This window comes from Echinops telfairi, unplaced genomic scaffold (genome assembly GCF_000313985.2).
Source record: "Echinops telfairi isolate 266 unplaced genomic scaffold, ASM31398v2 ScPeMD7_7458;HRSCAF=8496, whole genome shotgun sequence".
NCBI classification, from domain to species: domain Eukaryota; kingdom Metazoa; phylum Chordata; class Mammalia; order Afrosoricida; family Tenrecidae; genus Echinops; species Echinops telfairi.
In genome coordinates, this window is record NW_022111358.1 from 35228159 (window position 1) to 35252331 (window position 24173).

The 24173-nt window shown below is 56.4% G+C and overlaps 1 protein-coding gene across 2 annotated transcripts; it reads left to right on the forward strand.

Annotated features, from left to right (window-relative positions):
• The first annotated feature begins 82 nt into the window (after positions 1–82).
• Positions 83–19378, forward strand: KCNH6 (potassium voltage-gated channel subfamily H member 6). 2 transcript variants are annotated; one of them, XM_030888094.1, is made up of 14 exons: positions 83–158; positions 699–929; positions 5365–5526; positions 5624–5829; positions 7143–7568; positions 8652–8806; positions 8966–9051; positions 10593–10792; positions 10932–11184; positions 15907–16100; positions 17234–17309; positions 17727–17889; positions 18598–18784; positions 19091–19378. In XM_030888094.1, exons 1-14 carry the CDS (start codon positions 83–85, stop codon positions 19376–19378), a joined length of 2703 nt encoding a protein of 900 aa, XP_030743954.1. The 2 variants fall into 2 exon arrangements, with proteins under 2 accessions (XP_030743954.1, XP_004707590.1); XM_004707533.1 differs by having other exon boundaries at positions 8652–9051.
• The last annotated feature ends 4795 nt before the right edge of the window (positions 19379–24173 follow it).

Genomic DNA, 24173 nt, shown 5'->3' on the forward strand with positions numbered 1-24173 from the left:
GGACGCCGCGGTACGCGAGGACCAGCGGAAACGCGGGGAGCCGGGGAGCCGGGTGACTCCGGGCAGGGACTCTCGAGGGAGGATGCCGGTCCGCAGGGGCCACGTCGCGCCCCAAAACACTTACCTGGACACCATCATCCGCAAATTCGAGGGGCAGAGTGAGTGGGGTTTGTTGGGATGAGGGGCGATCCGGGGCCCGGGGACGTTAGCCGGAGGGGCCGGATCCCTTTACAAACTTCGAGTGGGGGAGTGGGGACGGGGCGTGCTGGACATCTCCTCCAGCGAGCCCCACTTACCTCGAAGTCCCCTGGTCCCGCTGGTAACCCAGCTGCCTCCCTGTGGCCCAACTCCTGACCTCATCATCTAACCACCACTCTGCTCCCCTCGGGCCTCCCTGGTAGGTTCCTTCCTTTCCAGCCCACATCCCTGATGGCCTTCCCCGGAACTCTCATCAGACTCCCTTCTCTGCCTCCTGGAGGCCTTGAACCCACTCTCTGACCCTGGTCTTCCCACAGTCCCCAGGACTGAGGACACCCCCTTATTCCCTTCCTGAAGATGCCCCCACAGTCCCCCAGGGTCTCTGACCTTCATGGTCCCATTCTGACAACCCCCTCACTGCCCTCAGAAGTCCCTGGGATTGGTCCCTCCCTGACCCCCCTCTGGCTGCCATGGGCATCCCATCCCACCTTCTGCCCCAGGTCGCAAGTTCTTGATTGCCAACGCTCAGATGGAGAACTGTGCCATCATTTACTGCAATGACGGCTTCTGTGAGCTTTTCGGCTACTCCCGGGTGGAGGTGATGCAGCGGCCATGCACCTGCGACTTCCTCACAGGCCCCAACACCCCACGCAGCGCTGTGTCCCGCCTGGCACAGGCCCTGCTGGGGGCCGAGGAGTGCAAGGTGGACACTGTCTACTACCGCAAGGACGGTGAGGCACCCTCCACCTGTGGGTCCAGCTGGCCCCTTACCCAACCAGGAAAACTTGGGGAGGGCACTGGTCTAGCCATCAAAAGGCCCGCACAGAGCCCCTCCCCTCTCTGGGGCCTCAAGGGAGAGCAGTGAGCATTTGGATGCCATGCTTTCCGGGCCTGGAGACCAGGAAGCCATCGGCTGGTCCTGTCCTGGGGCAGGATCTTCTATTCTACAATCCCTCCCCCATGTCTCCAGTCGGCTGCTGCCCACTCTGTTACTGTCAGCCCCAGCTGTCAGGCAACTGGGATGGAAATTAACCTCCCCTCCTTTCTGTCTGGGGATTAGGGAAGGAGTCACCCCTTCACAGCCTCTGTGGCCAGGCAAGGAGTGGAGGCTGCTGGCTGGGAGACACGGGTGGCCTGGTTTACCTAGTCCCTGTTCCTTGGGGAGGAGGAGACAGGGCTTAGAGACCAGGGACAAACTGGCTCACCTCTCCCTGCCTTTGCTAGGAGGGGAGCTTCCTAGTTCTGCATCAGAATTACCTGGGGGCGTGTTTTCCAAAACACCTTCTCAGAGAGGTTGTCCCAGAGGAGTGGAGTGAGGCCCAAACAGGTGCTTTTGGAAAAATCTCTGAGGTGGTTCTGGCCTCCTGCCACATTTAGGAACCACTGGCTTAGATACGTCTCTCTTGATTCATGGAGGAGGAGACAGAAACCTAAGCAAAGGGGATCAGGATCCCAGTGTTAGAGCCGAGTTTCTGGAGTCTGCCCTCCCATGCAAGAGAGGAGAAAGGACCCCCAACTGCTTCTGTCTCGGAGGCAGGATTTTTCAAGAGGGCAGCCCGGGAAGTGGGGCACAGGGGAGATAGACATGAGGACAGACTGTGCAGATGAAGGGCATTCGCTTAGTTACAAGTGAATGGGGTGCTGAAAGCCTGGGTCTCAGGGGCCTGGGCCTGGTGTGTGTGCGTGTGTGTATAGTATGAATGTGAACAGAGCATGTGTGCACACATGTATGTGTATGGTTTCTGGACTCCGGGGGCAGTCCTTGGGCAGATCCTGACCCTGCTGCTGTTTCTTGGGCAGCAACGGACCCGACTGCTGCCACCCAAGTGAGTCGCAGGTAGGGAGTGCAGCTGGTAGGGGGTTAGGAAGAATCTGACTTAGTTTGGCAGTACTCACAGGGTTAATGAAGTCAGAATATTTTTAAAACCTGTGACTTCACCTCCTCTTATCATGGCAGGGAGGAGGTGACAGTCAGGAGAGTGAGAAGGGTCCTGGGGGAACAGGATGGGACAGCAGGAAACGAAGGGGACAGCAGGTCCTTTCTGTCACTCTCCTTGACCTCAGAGCACTTCCTGGGCCCCATAGGGGTGAGGCTAATCTCAAACTCCTAGGGCTGTCAGGTTGGGGATCTTTGGGGGTGGGGTGTCCCTTCGGCACTCTGTGTGTGTCTGAGCAGTGGGGTGAGGTTGGGCATGGGCCCCTTAGGATCAGAACTCAGACTGTTAGAACCCTGCTGGGATCCTTTTACTCCACGGGAAGGATGTGGTGCTCAAATAATTTGTATTTGTTCTATGGTCCACTCTGATCACTTGACAAAAAAAAACCCAATGATGTTCGCATATCTCTGACAGGTCTACTGAGGAGTATCCTAGTGGCATTCACCTCCAGCTTCAAATCAATACCTCCTCTCCCCATACCTGACTCTAGAGAGGTAGAAAGGGGTCTTGAACAGAGCTCTAGCAGGTTTTTTTTTTTAATAATCTTCTTTCCTCTAAAGGGGTAATCCACAGGCAAGGCTCCCAGTTCAAGCAGAAGGTCTGTGTCCATATGTTCCTTCATTGTGTAGCTGCAGCAAGTTGGGCACAAAGAGGCCAGGGCCTTTGACAAACACCACCCTAAGAGACAGGGCTTAGAGACCCCTGACAAACTGGTTCACCTCTAAAGACAGGGACTTCACAGAGGATGGAGAAATGGGCAAAAAAACGTGAAAGGGTGGCGCAAGGGTGGGAATCGAGAGCACTCAGATCCTCCCTCTGCTACTGGGTTCTTGGTCCTCTTCTCTTAAGGCCCCAAACCAGAGTCATTCATTTAGTTGGAAGTGGATGAGTGCTAAGAGCCTGGGACCCAGGGGCCTGGTGTGTGTGTGTGTATGTGCACGCGTGCCATGCAGTGTGAATATGAATATGAGCATGTGTGTGTGCTCACATTAGTCCTCAAGCCAGATTGGAAGAGGCCTGGGGAGTCCAGTTCTGTGCCCAGAGGCAAGGACAAGGCCAGGGCCAGTGTCTGTCCTCCTCATGCACAAGCACCCATGACTTCCGGGAGGACCACTCTGGGAGGGGAAGTAGCACTGCCCTCCACCCCCGAGGTTCAGCACAGAGCAGGAGAGTTGTGTATGAAGCCTCGGCTGGAAGACAACATGGAGACTGTGTAGAGGCTGGTCGAGCGCCGGCACAGGGAGGAGGGTGGAGTGGAGCATGAGGAAAGGCAGAGGGAAGCGGGCTGTCCCAGGGACCAGGCAAACCTGCTGCTCTTGGTCAGAGAGGTGGGTGTCAGGAGGTGCCCTCCCCAAGAAAGGACAGAGCAGAGACTGGCTCCTCCTCCGGGGATAGTGACAAGGGACCTAGCCACTCCTGGGCACAGCTGGAGTGTCCCACGTGTCCATACTTTCCTCAGGGAGCAGGGAAAAGATTGCTCAGGACAGGTTTCCAAAGTCTCATGCCTCTTTCTGCCCACCCAAAAGCAAGAAGCATCGGAAGGTGAGCCATGGGTGCATGCACCCTCTGCCTGTCTTCCCGGTTCCTCGGTCCACTCTCATCCTCGGTGTTCCAACAATCCAGTCATTGGGTGGCTACAGTTATGTTCAAACCAGGCTGGCGGCTCCCAGCAGCATAATAGAGAAAGCCCAAAGCCTGTGTCTCTCTGCCCATCTCTGCCCTTGCCCTGCCCCCCTGCCAGGCCCGTTTCTGCAGGGCCAGAGCGGTGGAGGGTAGAGTCTGGCCTGGGTCATTGGTTCTGGCCACTGGCCAAGGAGGCATGCTGGCGAGGTTCTGGTTTCCAACCTTGCCGTGCTCCCTGGCAAGAGTGAGGGAAGGGCCCCTTGAGGGAGCCCAGGGTTAAGCCAGGCAGCGACTCCTCAGTGTGGATGTCTCCCCCAGGGCCCCTCACAGCAGCTGGCAGATGGCTGCCTGGTGCCGGGGAGTCCGGGAATCTGATCCAGGAGGCTCCTGCTCCAGGGGAGGAAAGTGGGTGGGAGGTAGCAGGGGTGGAGCTGCACCCCTCAGTTTGGAATATGGGCGCGGGGGGGCTGAGATCACTGGAGTCTGGGGGAAGGTGAGCCTAGCGGTCCTCAAAGTAGCAATGCTCCCCATTCGGTATATTATACTCCTCCACTCCTAGTCACCTCACATTCAATTAATCACCGCCACCTGGGAGAGGGGCTGGGCTGCTGCCAATGCGACAGAGCCAAGCCTGCCCTGGGGACTCTGCCCTCGGATTCCCATTCTGCCCTCCCTCTTGTCCTTTTGGGCTAGACACCTGCCAGAGCCCTAGGTGGGAGGTGTGGGCGCCCTTATACTATAGATGGGGTCTCCTGGGAAGGGACCTGAACTCTGGAAATCCCTTACAGTTTTAGTTCCTAAAGGTGTGGGCCTCTAGAGCAGCGATGGAGGGGTGGAAGCTGTACCTGCCCTCAGGGGTGTAAGGGCTCTGCACCTGCATGGGCTACCCAGAAGGTAGAGGTCATGGTGAGTGGGACTGCAGGACTGCCTGCCCTGTCTACCCCCTTCCAGCAGCCTTCTGCCTCCTCCTCAGACTTCAGGCCACCCCGCCCACTGCCCCCAGCAGCCTCAGCTCCCAACCATCCTTGCCTCTCCCAGTGGCCAACCTGGGGTCCCCTCCAGCTTGAGCTCTGTCTCAGCTCCCAGCCCAGCTCAGCATGTCAGTACTTCAGAGCTGCAGGCTCTTGGCTGCAGAACAGGGGTCCCTGCCTGCACCCCACCCCCAGGGTCTCCCAAGGCCTGATGTGCCAACTGGCTCCGTGCCAGCACTTGGGGTATGCTCTGTGAGGCCTCTCCTGAGGCAGGGCCCCTGGCTGGAGTGGGAGCTGAGGGCGGGGTTGGGTGCCTGCGTCCAAGCCCCCATTAATCCACCCCATCTGCTTGGCTCTAATGACAGTAGACACAAGCCTCCAGGCTAAGCCCTGAGTGGCAGGCCGAGCAGGGACATGGGCGGGGACGCTTTATGACCTCCAAGCTGCTCTCCCTACTCTGCCCTGTGGATGGAGCCCCTGCTGGGCAGCCTAACCCGTGGCAGCCAAAAGCCCTGCTCCCTGCCCAGCCCCTCACTCTCACAGCTGCTCTTCCCTTAACCACACCCCTTGACTGCCCCAGGCTGGGCCATTGCCCCAGGGTACTCTTTCAGTGACCCCCTTGTTAACATGTGCAGCCTCCAGCTTCCGTTGCCTGGTGGACGTAGTGCCCGTAAAGAACGAGGACGGGGCTGTCATCATGTTCATCCTTAACTTTGAAGACCTGGCCCAGCTCCTGGCCAAGAGAGGGAGCCGCAGCCTGTCTCAGCGCCTGCTACCCCAGGGCTTCCTGGGCTCCGGTGAGGTGGGGAGGTGGGGGACAGGTGGCAGGGGAGGGTGCCCGCAGAGCACCTGGTGCCCGAGCCCAGGCTGCTCTGACCCCAACCCTGGTTCCAGAGGGTGCTCACGGCAGGCCGGCTGGACAGGGCTCCGGTTCGGGCAGAGTCAAGTACAAGACCATCAGCCAGATCCCACAGTTCACGCTCAACTTTGTGGAGTTCAACCTGGAAAAGCACCGCTCGGGCTCCACCACGGAGATTGAGATCATCGCGCCCCACAAGGTGGTGGAGCGGACCCAGAACGTCACTGAGAAGGTCACCCAGGTGCGGCCTGGGGCCTGGGGAGCAGGGAGACCCTGCTGGCTTGACCCCACTAGAGCCCAGGGGAGGATCCCCTATCTGAATCCATATCCATGCAGTGATCAAACCGGGAGGTCCGGGGACAGGGGAAAAGGTGGCAAGTCTGCAAAGTCAGGGGGTTACTTCCAGGGCCAGAGGCTGACCGGATGTCACCATGCGATAGCACTTCCGTGGCCTCTGCCTGGGACTGCACTTTCAGACCACGGGTCTCCTGGTTGCAAACAGTCCTGGGGCGGATCTCTTTGTTGCTATCTGTCTGCAGACTGGTCTCTTTGAGAGATGAGAGTAGACTGATTTAAACCAGGACTGCCTATGGGGCCTCGGCCTGGTGGCCATGTGGTTATAGAGAGTCCTCAAGGCCCAGCCTCATTGGGGTAGTGTCTGATGGTGTACAAGGGAGCTGGGGGTGGAAAGAGGGACAGATGGGCTCTGGCTATCTAGACTCCTCATCTCATGTCATTCCAACACCCCAGTGCACTTTGATTCCCTTTGTCACACCGTTTTGCAGACGAGGGAACTGTGGCCCACGGAGGTTACAGACTTGCCCAAAGTCCCACGTATAGCACAGAGCAGTGCTGGAATTCAAACCTAGTGCCTTTCCAAGGGCCCGGGCTGATTCCTGCCCTGGGCGGCTAGGTAGAGCCTGGGCAAGTCTGCCACAGTCTCTGAGGAGGGGCCCGGGAGTAGAGGGTGGGAGAGGAGACTGGGCTCTTCCTACCACTCAGAACCCACCAAAGGCCCGAATAGTCCATCTGCCCTCAAACCTGACTCTCCATGGAAAACTGGAAGTTGCCCCAGGACGGCCCACACTGGTCCAGGCTCCTCAGGACCCTCAGAAACCAAGAGGCTGTTCTGGGGAGTGACCTGTGTCCATTAGGAACCCTGACCACAGGGACCTCCCAAGCCTTCCCAGCCCCTGCCTCCATCTGGGCTCTTTGACACATACTAACAACCTGTCTTCCCCGGCCGGTCCTGCCCCTTTCCCATCCTAGCTCCATATGGGCTGTTCCTGAGGGAGCTTGTGAGCCTCCAACCTGGAGACAGTATGGGCCTGAGCTGCTTCCTTTCTCCCTCCCATCTCCCCTCTCCTCCCTCAGACCTCCCCCTTCCTCTCTGCCCTTTGCCTCACACACCTGTGAACTTTCCTCCCCAGCACCTCGTCTGTATAGACCGAGTCCCCTCTGCCCTTCACAACCCTCCTCTCCACGCTCCCCCCACCTCGCCCCTCTGTCCTCAGCAGTGGCTGTCCCCACTGACTGCCGTGACCTCTCCCCCAGGTGCTGTCCCTGGGCGCAGACGTGCTGCCGGAGTACCAGCTGCAGGCGCCGCGCATCCACCGCGGGACCATCCTGCACTACAGCCCCTTCAAGGCCGTGTGGGACTGGCTCATCCTGCTGCTGGTCATCTACACGGCCGTCTTCACGCCCTACTCGGCCGCCTTCCTGCTCAGCCACCAGGAGGAGTCCCGGCGCGAGGACTGCGGCTACACCTGCAGCCCACTTACCGTGGTGGACCTCATCGTGGACATCATGTTCGTGGTGGACATCGCCATCAACTTCCGCACCACCTACGTCAACACCAACGACGAGGTGGTCAGCCACCCCCGCTGCATCGCCGTCCACTACTTCAAGGGCTGGTTCCTCATTGACATGGTGGCCGCCATCCCCTTCGACCTGCTCATCTTCCGCACAGGCTCTGAGGAGGTGAGCTGGCGTGGCGTGCCCTGGGCCTGTGCGGCTGGCCGGAGCCCCGGGACCTCCCTGGGTGCAGAGAGTAAGTGGAGGCGATGGGGAGGCTGAGGCCACCACATCTGTCGTGTCTGTCATGTCCCAGCCTTGGAGCAGGTCCTGGCACATCCAGTGAGAGGAGGGGGCTCGCGGCAGGCTACCTGCTGCCTCTCCTAGGATGCCCCTCCAGGTGTCCCAGCCTCTGGGGGCAGCCTGACCTCTCACCTCCGGCCCCTTACTGTGCCTGTTTCACTCCCATAACTGAAGTGAGGGCATTTTCAGCTCTCCTCCCTCCCCAGGTCCTCCCACAGGGTCCTCCTGCCCCATCTCCTCGGGCTTAGCTTCCCCTTCACGCCAACTCTGCTCTCCGTGTCTCCCCTGCCCCTGGCTTCTCACCCGCCCCACCCCAGCAGCCCCATCCCCAAGTCTCCAATCCTCCCCGCCACCGCCCCCCTTTCACCCCACTGCGCTGCCTACATACTGAGTGGTCTTTTCACCACTTCCCACCTTCAATTTTCCCACCCAGCAGCTAGGGGAGTTCTAAATCCTGTCCATACATCTGACCCTGTCACTTTCCCCAGAACTTGATGCTCCTCCTGCCCTCCCCACACCACCCAAGCTCTTTCTAACCTCAAGGTCCTTAGACACAGGCCCTGCCCCTTCCCCGGGTTCTTATCACACTGCTTCCCCACCCTCCACTCCATGTCCCAGCCTGCAGCAGATGGCTGGCTCTCTTTCACCTCCACACCTTTGCTGCACCCACGCCCTTCCTCCTGTCTGTCTGTGTGCCGGCTGAGAGCTCTGCCTCCACTCTGAAGGCGCCCCTGCCCTTGCAGACCTGCCCTCTCCTCCTCCACACGCACTCACCCCTACCCCAGACTTGTCCTCCCAACGAGCCTAGCCCTCCTCTGAGTTTTAGGCCGTTTGCTCTGTAAGGCCCTGCTCGGGACAAGCTCCCACCAGTGAGTGAAGCTCTCCACCAGTGAGTGTGCAAATAAACGCAGGCCTGGACCAGGCCTGATCCAGGGCTGAGCTCCGGCACCTCCCTGCCCCCTGCAGACCACGACGTTGATCGGGTTGCTGAAGACCGCCCGGCTGCTGCGGCTGGTGCGCGTGGCGCGGAAGCTGGACCGCTACTCGGAGTACGGGGCGGCCGTGCTCTTCCTGCTCATGTGCACCTTCGCGCTCATCGCGCACTGGCTGGCCTGCATCTGGTACGCCATCGGCAACGTGGAGCGGCCCTACCTGGAGCCCAAGATCGGCTGGCTGGACAGCCTGGGCGTGCAGCTTGGCAAGCGCTACAACGGCAGTGACCCAGCCTCAGGGCCCTCGGTCCAGGACAAGTACGTCACGGCCCTCTACTTCACCTTCAGCAGCCTCACCAGCGTGGGCTTCGGCAACGTGTCGCCCAACACCAACTCGGAGAAGGTCTTCTCCATCTGCGTGATGCTCGTGGGCTGTGAGTGCAGCGTCCCGTCCCGGGCTTACCCAGGGAGTCGTCCTTTGCGTGGCGGAAGGAGATATAGATAGGTGTGTGCGCAGCTGGCTGATCGGGTGGAGGCTCAAGTCCACTGCGGAAGAAAGGCCAGGCTACCTACTTCTGAAAGACCAGCCCTTGGAAACCCTCTAGGCACAGTTCTACTCTGAAGCACCTGGAGTCACCATGAGAGGGAGTCAGTCACTCAACAGCAACTGGTGGATAGAGCCTTACACATAGGGACAATGCATGCAGGGCCCTGACTCTTCATGCAGCAGCGTGAGCATGTATATATGGACACCCTGTGATACACGGGATCTAATGTGTCTATTCCAAACATCCAGCTGAATGCACGGCCATTGCGTCAATGCCGACTTATAACCACCCTGTTGAAACAAACAAACAAACAAACCACTGCCATCATGTGGATGCAGACCCTAGCAACCTGATAGGACAGAGTAGACCAGTCCCCTTTGGGTTTCTGCGACTGTAACTCTTTACGGGAGTAGAAAGCCCTATCTTTTCCCCAAGGAGCAGCTGGTGATTTTGAACTGCTGACCTTGCAGTTAGCAGCCCAATACATCACCACCACGCCGCCACCAGGGCTCCTATAGCAATCCTAACGGCCCCTGCTATATGCCAGGCACCAGGACCACCTCCATAAATTGTGGGGTCCAATGCAAAAGATCTAGAATCAACTCATGGCCGGGTTGCACACACCGTGCAGAATGAAAACATCCAGGTGCCTTGTTACAAATTATTAAGAATGTTCAAGACATGGGCAGCAGACCATTCATCCATGCTTGGCAGGGACTTCCGGGGGTGGGGTGGGGGCCAGGTGCACTGCTGAACACCAGGGAAAGGCCCACATTTTATTCTCATCACAACCCCAGAGGGGGCCACCTTATAAGCCCCCAGTTTATGGACTAAGAAAACCAGTGTCCTAACTCAACAGAGGCTACACACCCAACAAGTCTTCGAGACCCACATCCATTCCAGGTAGCCTGGGGGGGCACCCTCAGCCACTGTACCTGGCTGCCTCCCTCTCAAGTCACCGGGTTTCAAAACCCTTGAGGCAGTGTGGAATTTTCCCCAAGTTGAAGTTGTAGATGAAGTTGTTATGTTCCAAGTATTTACAGCTGTAACAGCCTCGAAAAACAAAAACAACACAGGCAAACAGGAGAGACCAAGTGACGCCCCTTTATTGTGCTTTTGCAACAGGAAGCAGAAAATGAATCCGACAGAAGGAATCCATTGCCCTAGCTCTCTCTTCTCCGTGGTTCAGCCTCTGGGCAGGGAAGAGAGCAGAAAGCCCCAGGGGACTTTGTCCCCCAGGTGCCCTGGTGATAACCTGGGCTACCTGTGATTTTGGCCTGAATTAGAAGGGCCCCTGGTGGGATGGGGGGGCTGGGGGTGGAGACAGCTTTCTGGGAGAGGGGCTGGAGCTGGCCCTGGGGTGCTGTTGCCTCGTGGGGGCCCCAGAGGCCGAGGCGGGCTCTCACTTCACCGCTTTCCCGTGCCAGCCCTCATGTACGCCAGCATCTTCGGCAACGTGTCGGCCATCATCCAGCGCCTGTACTCGGGCACGGCGCGCTACCACACGCAGATGCTGCGCGTCAAAGAGTTCATCCGCTTCCACCAGATCCCCAACCCCCTGCGCCAGCGCCTCGAAGAGTACTTCCAGCACGCCTGGTCCTACACCAATGGCATTGACATGAACGCGGTGAGGCCTGGGCCCCGCCGGGGAGGGCCGGGCACCCCTGCTCCAGCCACCCCGCCCCAGGTCAAGGCCTGGCGGGCGCCAGACGCCCCCAGCCTCCCCCATAGGCTGCGTGCGCTGGACCGGCCCTCCTGCTTCCCAGGTGCTGAAGGGCTTCCCTGAGTGCCTGCAGGCGGACATCTGCCTGCACCTGCACCGCGCGCTGCTGCAGCACTGCCCCGCCTTCCGTGGCGCCAGCAAGGGCTGCCTGCGCGCGCTGGCCGTCAAGTTCAAGACCACGCATGCGCCGCCCGGAGACACGCTGGTGCACCTGGGCGACGTGCTCTCCACGCTCTACTTCATCTCCCGAGGCTCCATTGAGATCTTACGCGATGACGTGGTCGTGGCCATCCTAGGTGGGTGGGGCAAGGGATGCCCTGACTGCCCCTCCGCCCCACCCTTTTCTGACGTTGCCACATGCCAAACAAGCACTGTGCCCAGAGCTCTGCTGCCTTGGGCCGGCCCAGCTCCTGCCAGCCAGTTGAGGCTCGGAGAGGCCAGGCTGTAAGCGGCCAGGCAGGGATTGCCGGCCGGTGTGCCTGACACCGAACCCCAGGCTGGCTCCTACCTCCTTCCACGCTTGGGGACCTCATGGTGACAGGGTGATGGTCTGTGAGGATGGTGCCCTGGCCTGGGTGCCCTGGCTAATCCAGTGCGGCTGCAGGGACAACTGGACACTGTGGAGGAAGGACATGAGCACTGGGCAGGGGTCAAGCAGATTTGGGTCCCCTAGAGCCTCTGCCACTGGCCAGCGATGTGTCCTTGGACATGCTACTTCATCTCTCTGAGCCTCACAGGGTTCTCTCCAGCTTCACCCTTGGGTTCTGCAGCCCCCTTTCCCTTTGACTCTCACCTCCCTTTATGCCTCACCTGGGCCAGCTCCTCGCTTCCCTAGCCTCAGCCTCCACCTGAACCACAAGGACCCCTCAAAGCACTGTCCTGGCCCCCACCTCTCTTGTGTCAGACTAGAACATTGCATTTCTTCCTGGAACAAGCCTGGCAGATCTCAACCTGACACCTCCTTGCAAAATCCGCTTCCTCAGCATCTGCATCACTGTGAGCCATCCCCAGGCCTGAGGGCAACCAAGAGGGCATCCTGCTCCCACCCTCTGTCACTGCCCTTCCACTCACCACCCAGCTAGTCACCAAGGCCCGTCCCTCCCCACACCTGTGTCCTTGTCTGGCCCAATTCAGCCCTCGCTAGGCCAACCTAGTCAGTGTCAGAGTGCCCGTGCTGTGTCCCTGCATCTGGTCTACCCACTGTGTTCCCTCTTCCACCTCTGCCAGTGACCTGGAGGTCACATCTGTGCACTCCCCTGTTTGGCTTGAAGCTCTCCTGTTCTCCTTGAAGTTCCCTGGGGCCTGGGACAAATGTAAACCCCTGTCCAGGGTGACCCTCGGTCCTGCCCCTCTCCCCCTGGTACAGTATGCTCCAGCTGCACAAGCTATTTGTTGTTAGGGGCATTGGGCTGATTTTCAACTCAGCCAGTTTCTACTTACAGAGGAGAGCTGCCCGTAGGACTGCCTAGGCTGGAATCATTGTGGGAGCAGAATGCCAGGTCTTTCCCCCACAGAGCTGCTGGGTAGGTTTGAACAAGCAACCTTTCACACCACCAGGACTACTGACGATGCTCTACACTTGCCTGTCTCTGGTACCCCTCCCTGCCGGTGCGCATGCTGTCCCCTTGGCTTGGCGCCTACCTGGCAGGCCCCGGCTGGACTCCAGCAGGAGCTCCTCTGAGAGACCTCCCCTGCCTCCCAGCCCACCTTAGAGGTTCCATCCACATGGCAGGGCTAATAGTTATGATCAATAATTAAGGAGTTGGTCCAATTTAAGGTTCAGTTGCAGACATGAAATCTCCTCATTTTGTCCTCTGTGGAAAGAGACATTAGATCATAATCTTTCATCTGCTAGAAACCCATCCTTTATAATGTTGGCTGGATTTCAAACTCCTGTGCTTCGTCTGTGGCCCTGGTGAATTCCTTCCCTTTCTGGGCCTCTGTCCCCAGTTCTTTGAATGTGGCACTTGGGCTGGATAATGCTGAGAACCCACCCAGGTCTGATGGCCTCTCATCTTTGGTCTTATTCCCTTGGGGAACACATGCTAGCCTCCACCCCATCCTCCTGCCTGCACAAACTGTCTGCACCCCTTGAGCAGTGTCACCAGATTGAGGAGCTATACTTTCCTATGAAGAAAAAACACCAAAAACTCTCAAACTCACTGCCAGCGAGGCAATTCCTGTGGACCCTGCAGGGCAGGCTAGAACTTATCCCTTTGGGTTTCCGAGACTTGAAATCCTTATGGGAGTAGACAGCTTCCTCTTTCTCCCAAGGAGCACCTGATGGGTTCGAACTGGGGGCTTTGTGGTTAGGGGTGCCAAATTAATGGTGATCTGTGGCACCCCTAAGGAACCCTGATGATGCAGCTGGTTATGTGTTGGGCTGCTAGCCGCAAGGTCAGTAGTTTGAACCCACCAGCTGCTCTGTGGGAAAAGGATGAGGTTTTCTGCTCTGGAAAGATTTGCAACCTTGGCAACTCAATGAATTGCAATGCGTCCCTTTCCACTGTTTGCCCTAATTATTAGCCCCGGCCACATATTGTTGCTTCTGAGTCAAAGCCAGCTCATGAAGCCTCCCTCCATACGTATCAGAGTAGAACTGTGCTCCATAACTTTTCAAAGGCTGGCTGATTGGACGATCTCCACACCTTTCTTCCGGGCCCTATTTTGTTGTGCTTATTTAGAATATACACCGAACAACACTCACCAACTCATGTACTTCTACATGAACAAGTCAGTGACAATAATGACTTTTTCAGGTTGTGCAGCACAGCCATTCTTATCGTCTCTCCTGAGCTATTCGTTCCTCGTTCACATAAAGTCCCTGCACCCTAAATTCCTCTCTAGTCTTTCCAGGTTGCTGTGGTCAACTGGATCCCATAGGTTGTTGGGAGGTGCGGTCTAGTTTGTTCTGACTTACAGCGACTCATGTACGACAGAGGGAAACACTGGCCAGCCCTGCGCCATCCTCACAACTGTCCCTGTCTTTGACCCTGTGGTCTTAGCCACTGTGTCAACTCATCTTACCAAGGGCCTTCCTCCTTTTTGCTGCCCCTCCACGTTACCAACTTAGATGTCCTTCTCCAGGGACTGGTCTCTCCTGATAACATGCCCAAAGGTATGTGAGACGAAGCGTCACCCTCCTTGCCGCTAAGGAGCATTCTGGTTGTACTTCTTCCGACACACATCTGTTTACTTTGTTGGCCATCCATGGTACTGTCAATAGCCTTTGCCGACATGATAGCTCAAATGCATTGATTTTGCTTCGGTCTTCCTCATTCAGTGTCCAACTTTCACGTGCATTTGAAGCCATTGAAAATACCATGGCTTGAATCAGGTGTACCTCGGTCCTCAGAGTAACCGCCTTCCTTTTCAACATTTGAAAGCAGTCTTGTGCAGCAGATTTACCCAATGCAATGGGTCCTTTGATCTCTTGACAGCTGCTTCCACAATCCCATATAGATAGTTCTTAACAGAGCACAATGCTCACGGAAGGCATTGCTTACTAGCTCAGCTAAACTATTATTTGGTTTCAAGAAGATTTCAGGGGACATTTGGGGTTTATGGTTGAAAGATTATCTCAGGTCAGGTCATTGGTTTCAAAGGCTCAGTCAGCCTCATGGCTCCAGAAAGTCTGGCATCCATGAGAATGTGAAATCCTGTTCTATGTCTCACCACTCCTCTTCTCCCAGCTGTGGATCAAGCGCCTTCTGCAGACGCTTTGTTCAAAACATGCAGCACTGCTAGCTGGGCACCATCCAGTTCCTCCGGTCTCATTGCAAAGGAGGCAGCTGTTCATGGAGAGCCTCTAACTTTCCCACTAGCCTTCTGAGCAGTAACTGTTTGCATGGCTCAGGGCTTCCTCAGGGTACCCAGTCTTCCTCGATGTTGTAGGCCAGTGGTTCTCAACTTGTAGATTGCGACCCCTTTGGGGGTTGAAAGACCCTTTCATAGGGGTCGCCCAATTCATAACAGTAGCAAAATGACAGTGATGAAGTAGCAATGAAAATAATTTTATAATTTCATAAAAAATAATTTTATGAAAATAATTTATGGAAAATAAATGTATGGGGGGTCACTACCTCATGAGGAACTGTACGAAAGGGTCATGGCATGAGGGAGGTTGAGAACCACTGTTCTAGCCCCCACCCCCCATATCAGGTTCTTTTAAGTGCCCTCCAACCACCCCCTTGCCCCCAAACACCTCTGGCAGAATGAGCTCCTCCCTCTGCCAGAGGCTCACAGCCCCTGGGTCTCCCTGCTCTGAGGCTTCACAGGTCAGACTCTTGGTTGCTTGTGTGCCTGCCTTGTGGGGGTTTATCCATGTTGAGGTCTTGAGATCAGCATTGGACCTCAGTGAGGTCCAATACTCCGAGTCCCCTCCCTGCCTCCCCTCCACACTCCCCCCCCCACCCCCCACTCACATCTCCAGTGTCCCCTCTTGTCCTAGTCAAGGTGCTTTCAGAATCTCTCTTCCTCTGCTGCACTGTAGAGCCCAGTGACATAGGGAAGAGTGACTGGCCAGGCCCTCCCCGCCATGCACCCTACCTGCCCCCCCCCCCCAACAAGGAGCGGGGCCCAAGGAACAGCAGCCTCAGTCCCTTCCCCAGGGACAGAATGGGATACTCCTGCCCAGGGCTCCCTACACCCAGCCCCACCATTCAGCAAAGATGGGGGAGGTCAGCTGCGATGAAGCCTTTGATCTCCCTTCCTGCCCACTGACCTCTAAGTGGGGGGCAAGGCAGTGGACAAAGGAAGTTGCATTCTGACCTGTGATGGTGCTGAGAGGGTCAGCAAGAAGACCCACATATGCCAAGGTGGGGTTTCTGAACCCACCTCTGTGGAGCTCAGAGGACAGAGGATGGGCCCCAACACATCAATCTCCACCCCACCTCCCCCCACCCTTACCACCCTGAGCTGGGTCCTGGCAGGATCCCTGAGGGAGGTGGGAATGGGTCTGGGGAAGGGGGAGCTTAGAGCCAAACCCCGGAGGGATCCTCGTCCCCTCTGGCCGGCAGGAAAGAACGACATCTTTGGGGAGCCTGTCAGCCTCCACGCTCAGCCTGGCAAGTCAAGCGCGGATGTGCGGGCCCTGACCTACTGCGACCTGCACAAGATCCAGCGGGCAGACCTGCTGGAGGTGCTGGACTTGTACCCCGCCTTTGCAGACAGCTTCTGGAGTCAGCTGGAGGTCACCTTCAACTTGCGAGATGTGAGTGAGTCTGGGCCAGAGGGCTGGGCCGGGGGTGGCTGGGACCAGCCTGGACAGGCAGTGGCTGCACGGAGCCCTGCCGTGGTCTCCACCCCTGCTCTCCAGCATGCCAGTCACAGTGTGTGTTGGGCGTGGGGGCTGGGGGTGTCCACAGAGCAAGGGTAAAACTGCCTCTCTCTGTGTGTATTTATCAGTGGAAGGGAGGATGACTGTTCAGGAAAAATAGCCACACAAGTTAGGTAACCAAGGAAGCCACACGGGTTCACGGTGAGACCCGGGGTCTGCTCTTCTGCTCTGTCAGGGGAACTTCCTGGAGGCCGGTGGAGGGGGGGGACGGGACGGGGAGGTGGTGCTCAGGTCTGCTCAGGTCTGCTCAGGTAGGAGGACCTACCAGGCAAGGGACATTGACTGAGCCCCACTTTAGCACCTCCCAGCCACCTCTGTCCCTATCCCCTGCCACCCCCAGCCCAGTGGCGATGCCAGCCCAGGCCCCGCCCCCACCCATCCCCAGCTTCTGGAGGTTGAAGCTGAGCTGACTCTTCTTGCTGTGGGGAGCCCTCTCACGCTGCCCCCTCTGTGGGTCTCCACTCTCACTTCACCAGCATAGGGGATGCCTAGTGGGACCCAGCCACTAGAAGCCACAAAGTGGCTGAGTGGATGGACACTAGGCTAGGAAGGACATCACGATCTTTGGGGGCCCAGACTCTGCAGCCTCCAGGTGCACCCCAGTTTCCTGAGCCAGGAGCGTGAGCCACCTGAAGGCATCCCCTGAGAGGACGGGTGTCCTAGGCCCAGGGTCTTCGGAGAAACCCCCCTGGCAGCCCCTGCACAGCAGGGGTTCAGGGTGGGGTAGCACTCCTCATGCATCCAGAGAAGGAAACTAGAAGACCAGCTCGCCTGCTTTCCATCCTCAAATCTCAGTGCTCAAAACAGCCTCCCCACCCCCACCCCAGTCTCTATGGGGGCTATTCAGGGTGCAAGGTCTTTGTCACCAAGCCCCTGGCAGCCAGGCTGCCACCCAGCACCCTTTCTTGCCTCATTGTCTCAAGGACCATGTGGGGAGGTGGGGAGGGAACTCAGGGGCCCCGTTCCAGCTTTGGTCCAAGCCCCAGGATGCTCTTGTTCCCTCCAAGGCAGGCGGGGGTCTCCAGGCATCACCTCCACAGGCTCTGGGCAGCCAAGGGTCCCTCCTCAAGGACAGCCAGTCAGGTGAGCTAAGCCAGCCCTGCCCAGCCCCTGCCTCCTGGCCGTCCCCATGGGAGCAGGGCTCCTCCTGAGTCAGCCTCCCAACCCTGATGGTTCCTATTCTCAGAGGCGGAGAGTGAGGCCCGGCTGGGTCCTGAGCGCTGCCCCCAGGAGTGGATACAGGCCAGCTCCCTGGGGCTCCACACCAAGGCACCGGAAGATTCGCTGGAATGCTTCCTGCTGGGCAGTGAGGCCAGGGCTGGGACCCCCTACCCAACCAGCCTGCACAGACAGGGCCTCCAGCCCTGTGTGGGAGCAGGGTACCCAGGTCAGGAGACACCCCCACTTCCCTCCCCCTGCTCCCATGGTGGGGACGGGGAGGAGCCTGGAAGGGGCAGGCATGAGGACCAGGCAGTTCAGACTGCCCTGTCTCTCCTGCAGGTGCAGCCATGTCCGTGAGCCCCGCAGACACAGCTGGCCTGTGGCCTGAGTTGCTGCAGCAAGTGCCCCCAAGGCTTAGCTCCCTAAACCCTCAGGGAGGCCCTGATCACTGGCCTTGGGAGCTAGGCTCCCGCCTTGAGCAGCTGGAGGCCCAGCTGAGCAGGTGAGTGAGTGCCCTGAGGGCCCTGCTGGGCAGCAGCTGCCCGCAGGGCGCTGGGCACACGCGCCCCCTCCTGGTGACTTAGGGACATCACCGGGTACCTGGTCTTTGTTTTTGTATTGTTTTGTTAGCAGGGTGGACCCTGTTTAGTGGCAGGTCTCCCCTTCCCCATTGCCACTAAGCACAATTCCTCGGATGTTTTCCTAGAAAAGCCTAGACTATACCAAGGAAGGTTTCTTGAGGGGCAGGGGCAGAGCCATGTGCAGACAAGTAAGTTCCCCGGTCCTTGGGGAAGGGGTGTGGCCCGTGGGTAGGTGGGCTTTGGAGCAAATGAGTTCGAGGTTTCAAATTCTGGTTCTGCAGCACTGGAGCTAGAGCTCGGGCAAGTGGCGTCCCCGCTTGTGCCTCCCTTTGCGCTTCTGTGAACTGGGAGCAACAGGATGGCCGTATCAGAGTGTCCTGGGGCACTGATAGTGTGAGCATGGGTCACTGTTCCCTGAGTCAGGGATGCACTCATGGGAACTTGGGAGGGGCTGCAGAGCCCAATGGGGAAATGGCATTACAGAGGCCCCAGGCTCACACGTGCATGCATGCACACACACACGCACACCATGAAGACCCTCAAACTGAGAGCTGCTCTTGGGCCTGAACACCCCTCTCCCATCCCTCCTGGCCTGCCCACGGGCTCCTGACCTCGGGCTCTGTCTGCAGGCTGGAGTCCCGCATGGCCTCAGACCTCAGCCGAATTCTGCAGCTCCTTCAGCAGCCCCTGCCACAAGGCCACACTGCCTACATCCTGGGAGCCTCTGTCCCCGAGGGCCTGGCCTTGTTTCCTGCAGACCCAGCGACTCCAAGTTCAGGGCTCAGGCTGCCCCATGGCCATCTCCCTCCTGCCCAGGTAAGGGGACCCCCAGGGGCTTTCCTGCAGGTAGCTTGCATGGCTTTCCGCACCCCAACTGGCTCTCAGTGGCATCAGGCCCAGGGCCTCTGGGCCCCCAGGGCAGCTGAGGCTTCTGTTGTCCAGCTTCTGTTGTCCCTCTTTATGATTTGAATCATGACATGGCCACCTGCGGAGGTCACCAGACCCTGTGCTGTGAAGGAGCAGCCGCAGCTCCCGCCAGTGCCCACCCAGAAATGGAGCCAACTGGCCCCACCACCTGGCCTGGGGGCTTGCCACACAGTCTGCCTTTCTTGACCTTCCCAGGCCCCAAGCTACGGTGACTTGGACCAATGTAGACCAAAGCACAGGAATGTTCCCAGGAGGCCGCTGGTCCTGGCCCTGGACAAACCGCTGACACCAGCCTTGGAGCAGGAGCAGCCACGAGGTCACCTGTCACCTTTGACCTCACCTCTGTGTCCCACTGGGGTACAGGGTTTGGTCTGTGGTCCCCGCTTCCCCTCCCTCCCTGAACACCTTGGCTGTGTCCCCAAACAGCTGGCATGCCAGAGATATGGCTCAGATCCTGGACTCGCAGGGAGCAAGAACTACTGAACCTCAAGGCGAAAGACCATAAGGGGCCTGAAGATGGGGGAGATGAATGTCAAGGGTCCTGGGGGGGAGAAAGGGACTCTTAAAACCATCCCCCTAGAGTAGCTTCAAGCCTGGTGGCGAGACTCAGGGCTTTCCCAGCCCCCTCCAGGCTCCTTTAAGAATGCAAGCCTGGGATGGGAGAGGGGTGACCTTTAGGACTGAGGTGAGGGAGGGAAAGAGAATTTTCTGATCTTCAGTGTGAGAGCCTTGCTGTGCTCTGGGCAGGGTCACCTCCCGGCTCAGACCCAGCACCTGCCTCATGGCCCTGCGCTCATCGCCTTGGGGAGGTTGGGCCCCCTGCTGGACCTGAAGGTGTCCTCTGTGCTGGACCTGTCAGTTCACAGCACTCCATCCCTCAGTGGCTCCGCCTCAATGGCTCTCGGATGACCGGGGGCCCTTTCTTGGCCGTGAATGTTATGCAGCTAATAAAATGAACCCATTTCACGTTGAGCCAGGTGTGTCACTTCACTGAGGATCACCAGGCCCTTGACTGTGACGTGATCCCAACAGCTGCGGTCTTCCCCAATCCAAATCCACTGTCGGGGACCTGAAGTGGTCTCACTGAGCCCAGAAGCCCCCAGAGCAGTGGTTCTCAACCTTCCTAATGCCACGACCCTTTCATACAGTTCATGTTGTGGTGACCCCCCAACTGTAACATTATTTTCGTTGCTACTTCCTCACTCTCATTTTGCTACTCTTATGAATCAGGCGACCCCTGTGAAAGGGTCGTTCAACCCCACCCCACCCCAAAGGGTCGCGACCCACAGGTTGAGAACTGTTGCCCTAGAGGGTGGAACTTTTAGGCAGGTTAAAGTGAAGGGAAGAAGGGACCTGGGTTGGTGGCCATCAAGAATGGTGATGCCGGCCAACATTTCCACAGCACTCCTAAGCTGGGCTCCACACTGACTTCTCTGAAGACAGTCATGCACCTGATCCTCCCAATAAACTGGTCGGGTTGGTATCGTCACCCTCACTTTAGAGATGTGGAATCCGAATCAGAGGCTAGCAAACCTGGTACCTGAGACTGAGGGGGCTCCCAGGTGCTGGTGTTCTGTTTTTTTGAGCTGAGAGCAGGCTGTGTGTGTGTGTGTGTGTTCATGCTGTAGAAATATGTACACTGCTATGTGTACATTGTGCACTGAGATACCATCTCCATTGTACTGTAAATGTTAACCCTTTATAGACTATTTCACCCCACATTTGTGCTCATCTGTTTTCAGTTAGTGCAATTGAGTCACCATCATCTGTTTTAAAAACACACCAAGAACCTTTCTTTAATGTTATTCTACTTTTCTTCAACCTCATAATTCTATCCTCTTCCCCAGTTCTATCGTAATTTTCATGCTTCAAAGTCTATAAGAGACTACCCTATGATAGCTATTTACAACGCAGATATGGATATAATTTGTGATTTAAAAATACAATTTTGTAACCTTACTAAGGCTTCACTATGAGTACAGTACAGTTATTTCAAATATATAATTATATATTCTCATTTTTATAAAAAATGAAAACTATGCTGGAAATGCATCTCTTTTTAAGAAAATTTTTTTAATTGGGGACTTTTACATCTCTTATCACAATCCATACATTTATCCAGTGTGTCAAGCACATTTGCACATATGTGGCCATCATCGTTTTCAAAGCATTCTCTTCCCACTTGACCACCTGATATCAGCTCCCCATTTCTTCCCCCTCCCTCCCCTGCCTGCCCTCCCTCACGAACCCTTGAAAGTTGTAGATTATTTTTTCCATATCTTACATCATCCTCCATCGCCCCTCACCCACTTTTCCATTATTTGTCCCCCTGGGAGGAGGTTCTAGGTTGGTCCTTGTGATTAATTCCCCCTATCTCCCCCACCCTCCCCTAATCCTCCTGGTATGTCTACTCTCATTGTTGGCCCTGAAGGGTTTATCTATCCTGGATTCCCTGTGTTGTGGTCTCTTATCTGTAGCAGTGTGCATTCTCTGGTCTAATCTGATTTGTAAGGTAGAATTGAGGTCATGATAGTGGGGCGAAGGAAGCATCAAAGAACTAGAGGAAAGTTGTGTGTTTCATCGGTGCTATACTGTAACCTGACTGGCTCATCTCTTCCCTGTGGCTCCTCTGTGAGGGGATGTCCAATTGTCTACAGATAGGCATTGGGTCTCCACTCCATGTCCCCCTCCACCTTGGGTATGGTTTTATTCTGGGTCTTAGATGCCTGATACCTGATCACATTGATGCCTCATGATCAGACAGGCTGGTGTGCTTCTTCCATGTGAGCTTTGTTGCTTCTTAGCTAGATGGCCTCTTGTTTATCTTCAAGCCTTTAAGACCCCAGATGCTATATCTTTTGATAGCCAGGCACCATCAGCTTTCTTCACCACATTTACTTATGCACCCATTTTGTCTCCAGTGATTGTGTTGGGAAGGTGAGCATCACAAAATGCTGGATTATTAGAACAAAGTGTTCTTGTGTTAAGGGAGTACTGGAGTTGAGGCCCAATGTCCATCTGCAACCTTAATTCTTGACATATAGATATGAATACATAGTTTTATTCCCTTCTCATTATATGTATATTTACATATGTACATGCTTGCATTTAGACCTCTATAAATGTCCTTTGCCTTCTGGTTCTTTCCTCTATTTCCTTGTACTTTCCTCTTGTCCCACCAGGTTCGGCCTTCATTAGGGTTTAGAAATTCCTCGCTGCTACATTGTCCTTGATTGAACCCCACTAGGCATCCTACGATCTTCCTCCCATTGATTTTAGTTCACTTGTTGTTCCCTTCTCCCTGGGTTGGTCCCTGCCCCCTTCCTTTCTCCCGTATCCCCCCAACCCCCAACCATTGGTCCCTTTCTTTTTACCTCCGAATTATTTATCCTGCCTAACTTATCTACGTAGACATGCAGATACATTAATAAGTGCAAAATCCAGGCAAAGCCAAATAAAACAAAGGAAGTCAAAACCAACAAAACAATAACAACAGCAAAAAAACCAAAATAACAATAACAAAAAGAAAGCCACTGACAAAGATGGAAAAGCCTGTCAATAGTTCAAGGTCTGTTGTTGGCCTTTATGAGTGTTTTCCAGTCGAGTCTGAAGGGGTGCCACACTCTGTCTCCACAGTCTATATTTGGTATTCCCTGTGGGGTTCATCACTCTGCTATCCCTGCTGCTCGGCTGCATGCCCTCAGTATGATGGGGCCAGACCTTGCACTATTCCCACACTGTGTCTCCAGTGCTGTCCCCCGCAGCATCATGGTTCCGTGAGGGACGCTATGTCCCCGTGGTGGGGCCGGCCCTACAGTCCTCCCTGTGCGTTGTCTGCTCCGAACAGGAGCATCGTCCTGGGGCTTGGTGGGCCAGGATGTCCTCTCCTCCCTCTCCATCCCTTTGCATTTCTCCCATGTGCTCTAATCAGATGCGCCCCTCTCCCCAAGCTGTAGCCCCAGTGCTGTCCTCTGAAGTGCATGCTTCTGGGGGTAGGGGGGTAAGAGTGGGGGGGGTGTAGGGGAAGCGTGTCCACATAGTTGGAATTGGGGCTGGCGGAAATGCATCTCTTGAAGAGATCCCCAAAGCCCCCCGCTCCAATTAGTTCATTTACTTGTGGTTGAATGTCATTATATTTGTTAAGACAAATTCAGCAAATTAAACTCTAGCACAGAGAAGATTTTTTTTTCACATAAACGAGTAGGTGGGACTAGGAGTTTATTAAAACGCTGTCACTTAATTGTTTAAGTTCTTCCTAAGCCATAGGTGAAAAATCCCAATTGTCATTAAACATTTCCATATCATCCACCAAATCAATACAATTCTTCAATTTTGTTGAAAGCAAAGAATTGGAAACGAGGTAAAGAGTGGAAAGCTTCGGGTCCTGCCTTGTGTACGTTTCAAACTGGCTGTATGACTGCGGGCCTGAGGAACACGTGCCTGCGGGGAAGGGATGGGAACTGGAAAGTCAGAGCAGCCGTTCGCTGAAGACCAATTGGGAGCTTTTCTAGCCTCTGCAGGAAAGCGCAGGAAGCCTTCCCTGAGGATGGCGAGCTCCTGAAGTGAACTAAGGGTAGGTCTGTAACAGGCTGCCCAAGGCCTGCCCTTGGGACACTGGGAGGGCAGCTGCCTAAGGGGGCGTTGGGACGAGTAGCAAGGGTGGGTGGCTCCCGTTTGGCCCCTGGCCAGGCCACCAGGGGCCCCCTTTAATGCGGATTTCATTTTATTCGACAGCTTAGAGAAGCCGCTCAGAATAGGAGCCGCAGGGAGGAGGTCAGAAGAGGTCACCGAAGAGACTGTAGCTCAGAGACTTGGCCTAGAACTTGGAGGCCTGCTGCCTAGAGCGCTGGCCTGGATACCACCCACGCCCCCATTCACCAGCACTGCACCGTTATCTCTCTGACTGACATCTTTGTCAGCCAATGGCCTTTGGGGCTGCGAAAGCACCCGCCTCCCCAGGCGTCGGGCGGGGCAAGGTGGTGGAGTGGCAAAGATTTCCACCAATGGCAAGGAGGTTTCAAACGCTCCGCGCACGACGACCAATGAGGTCAAGGAATTGCTCGAAAAGACATGTCAGGCAGCCAACAGCCGGCGACGCTTGCAGCGGGGGTCGCGTGGCTTCCGTTCCGAGAGGGCGGGGCGGGGTCCCAAACGGAAGGTGGTCCCGCCTCAAACGGAAGGTGGTGGTTGTGGGTGCCGGAGCTGCTGTGAAACTGGGGGTCAGGCCCGGCTGCCGTTGTCTGTGGCCGCGGCCCCGCTTCCGGGCTCGACTGTCCCG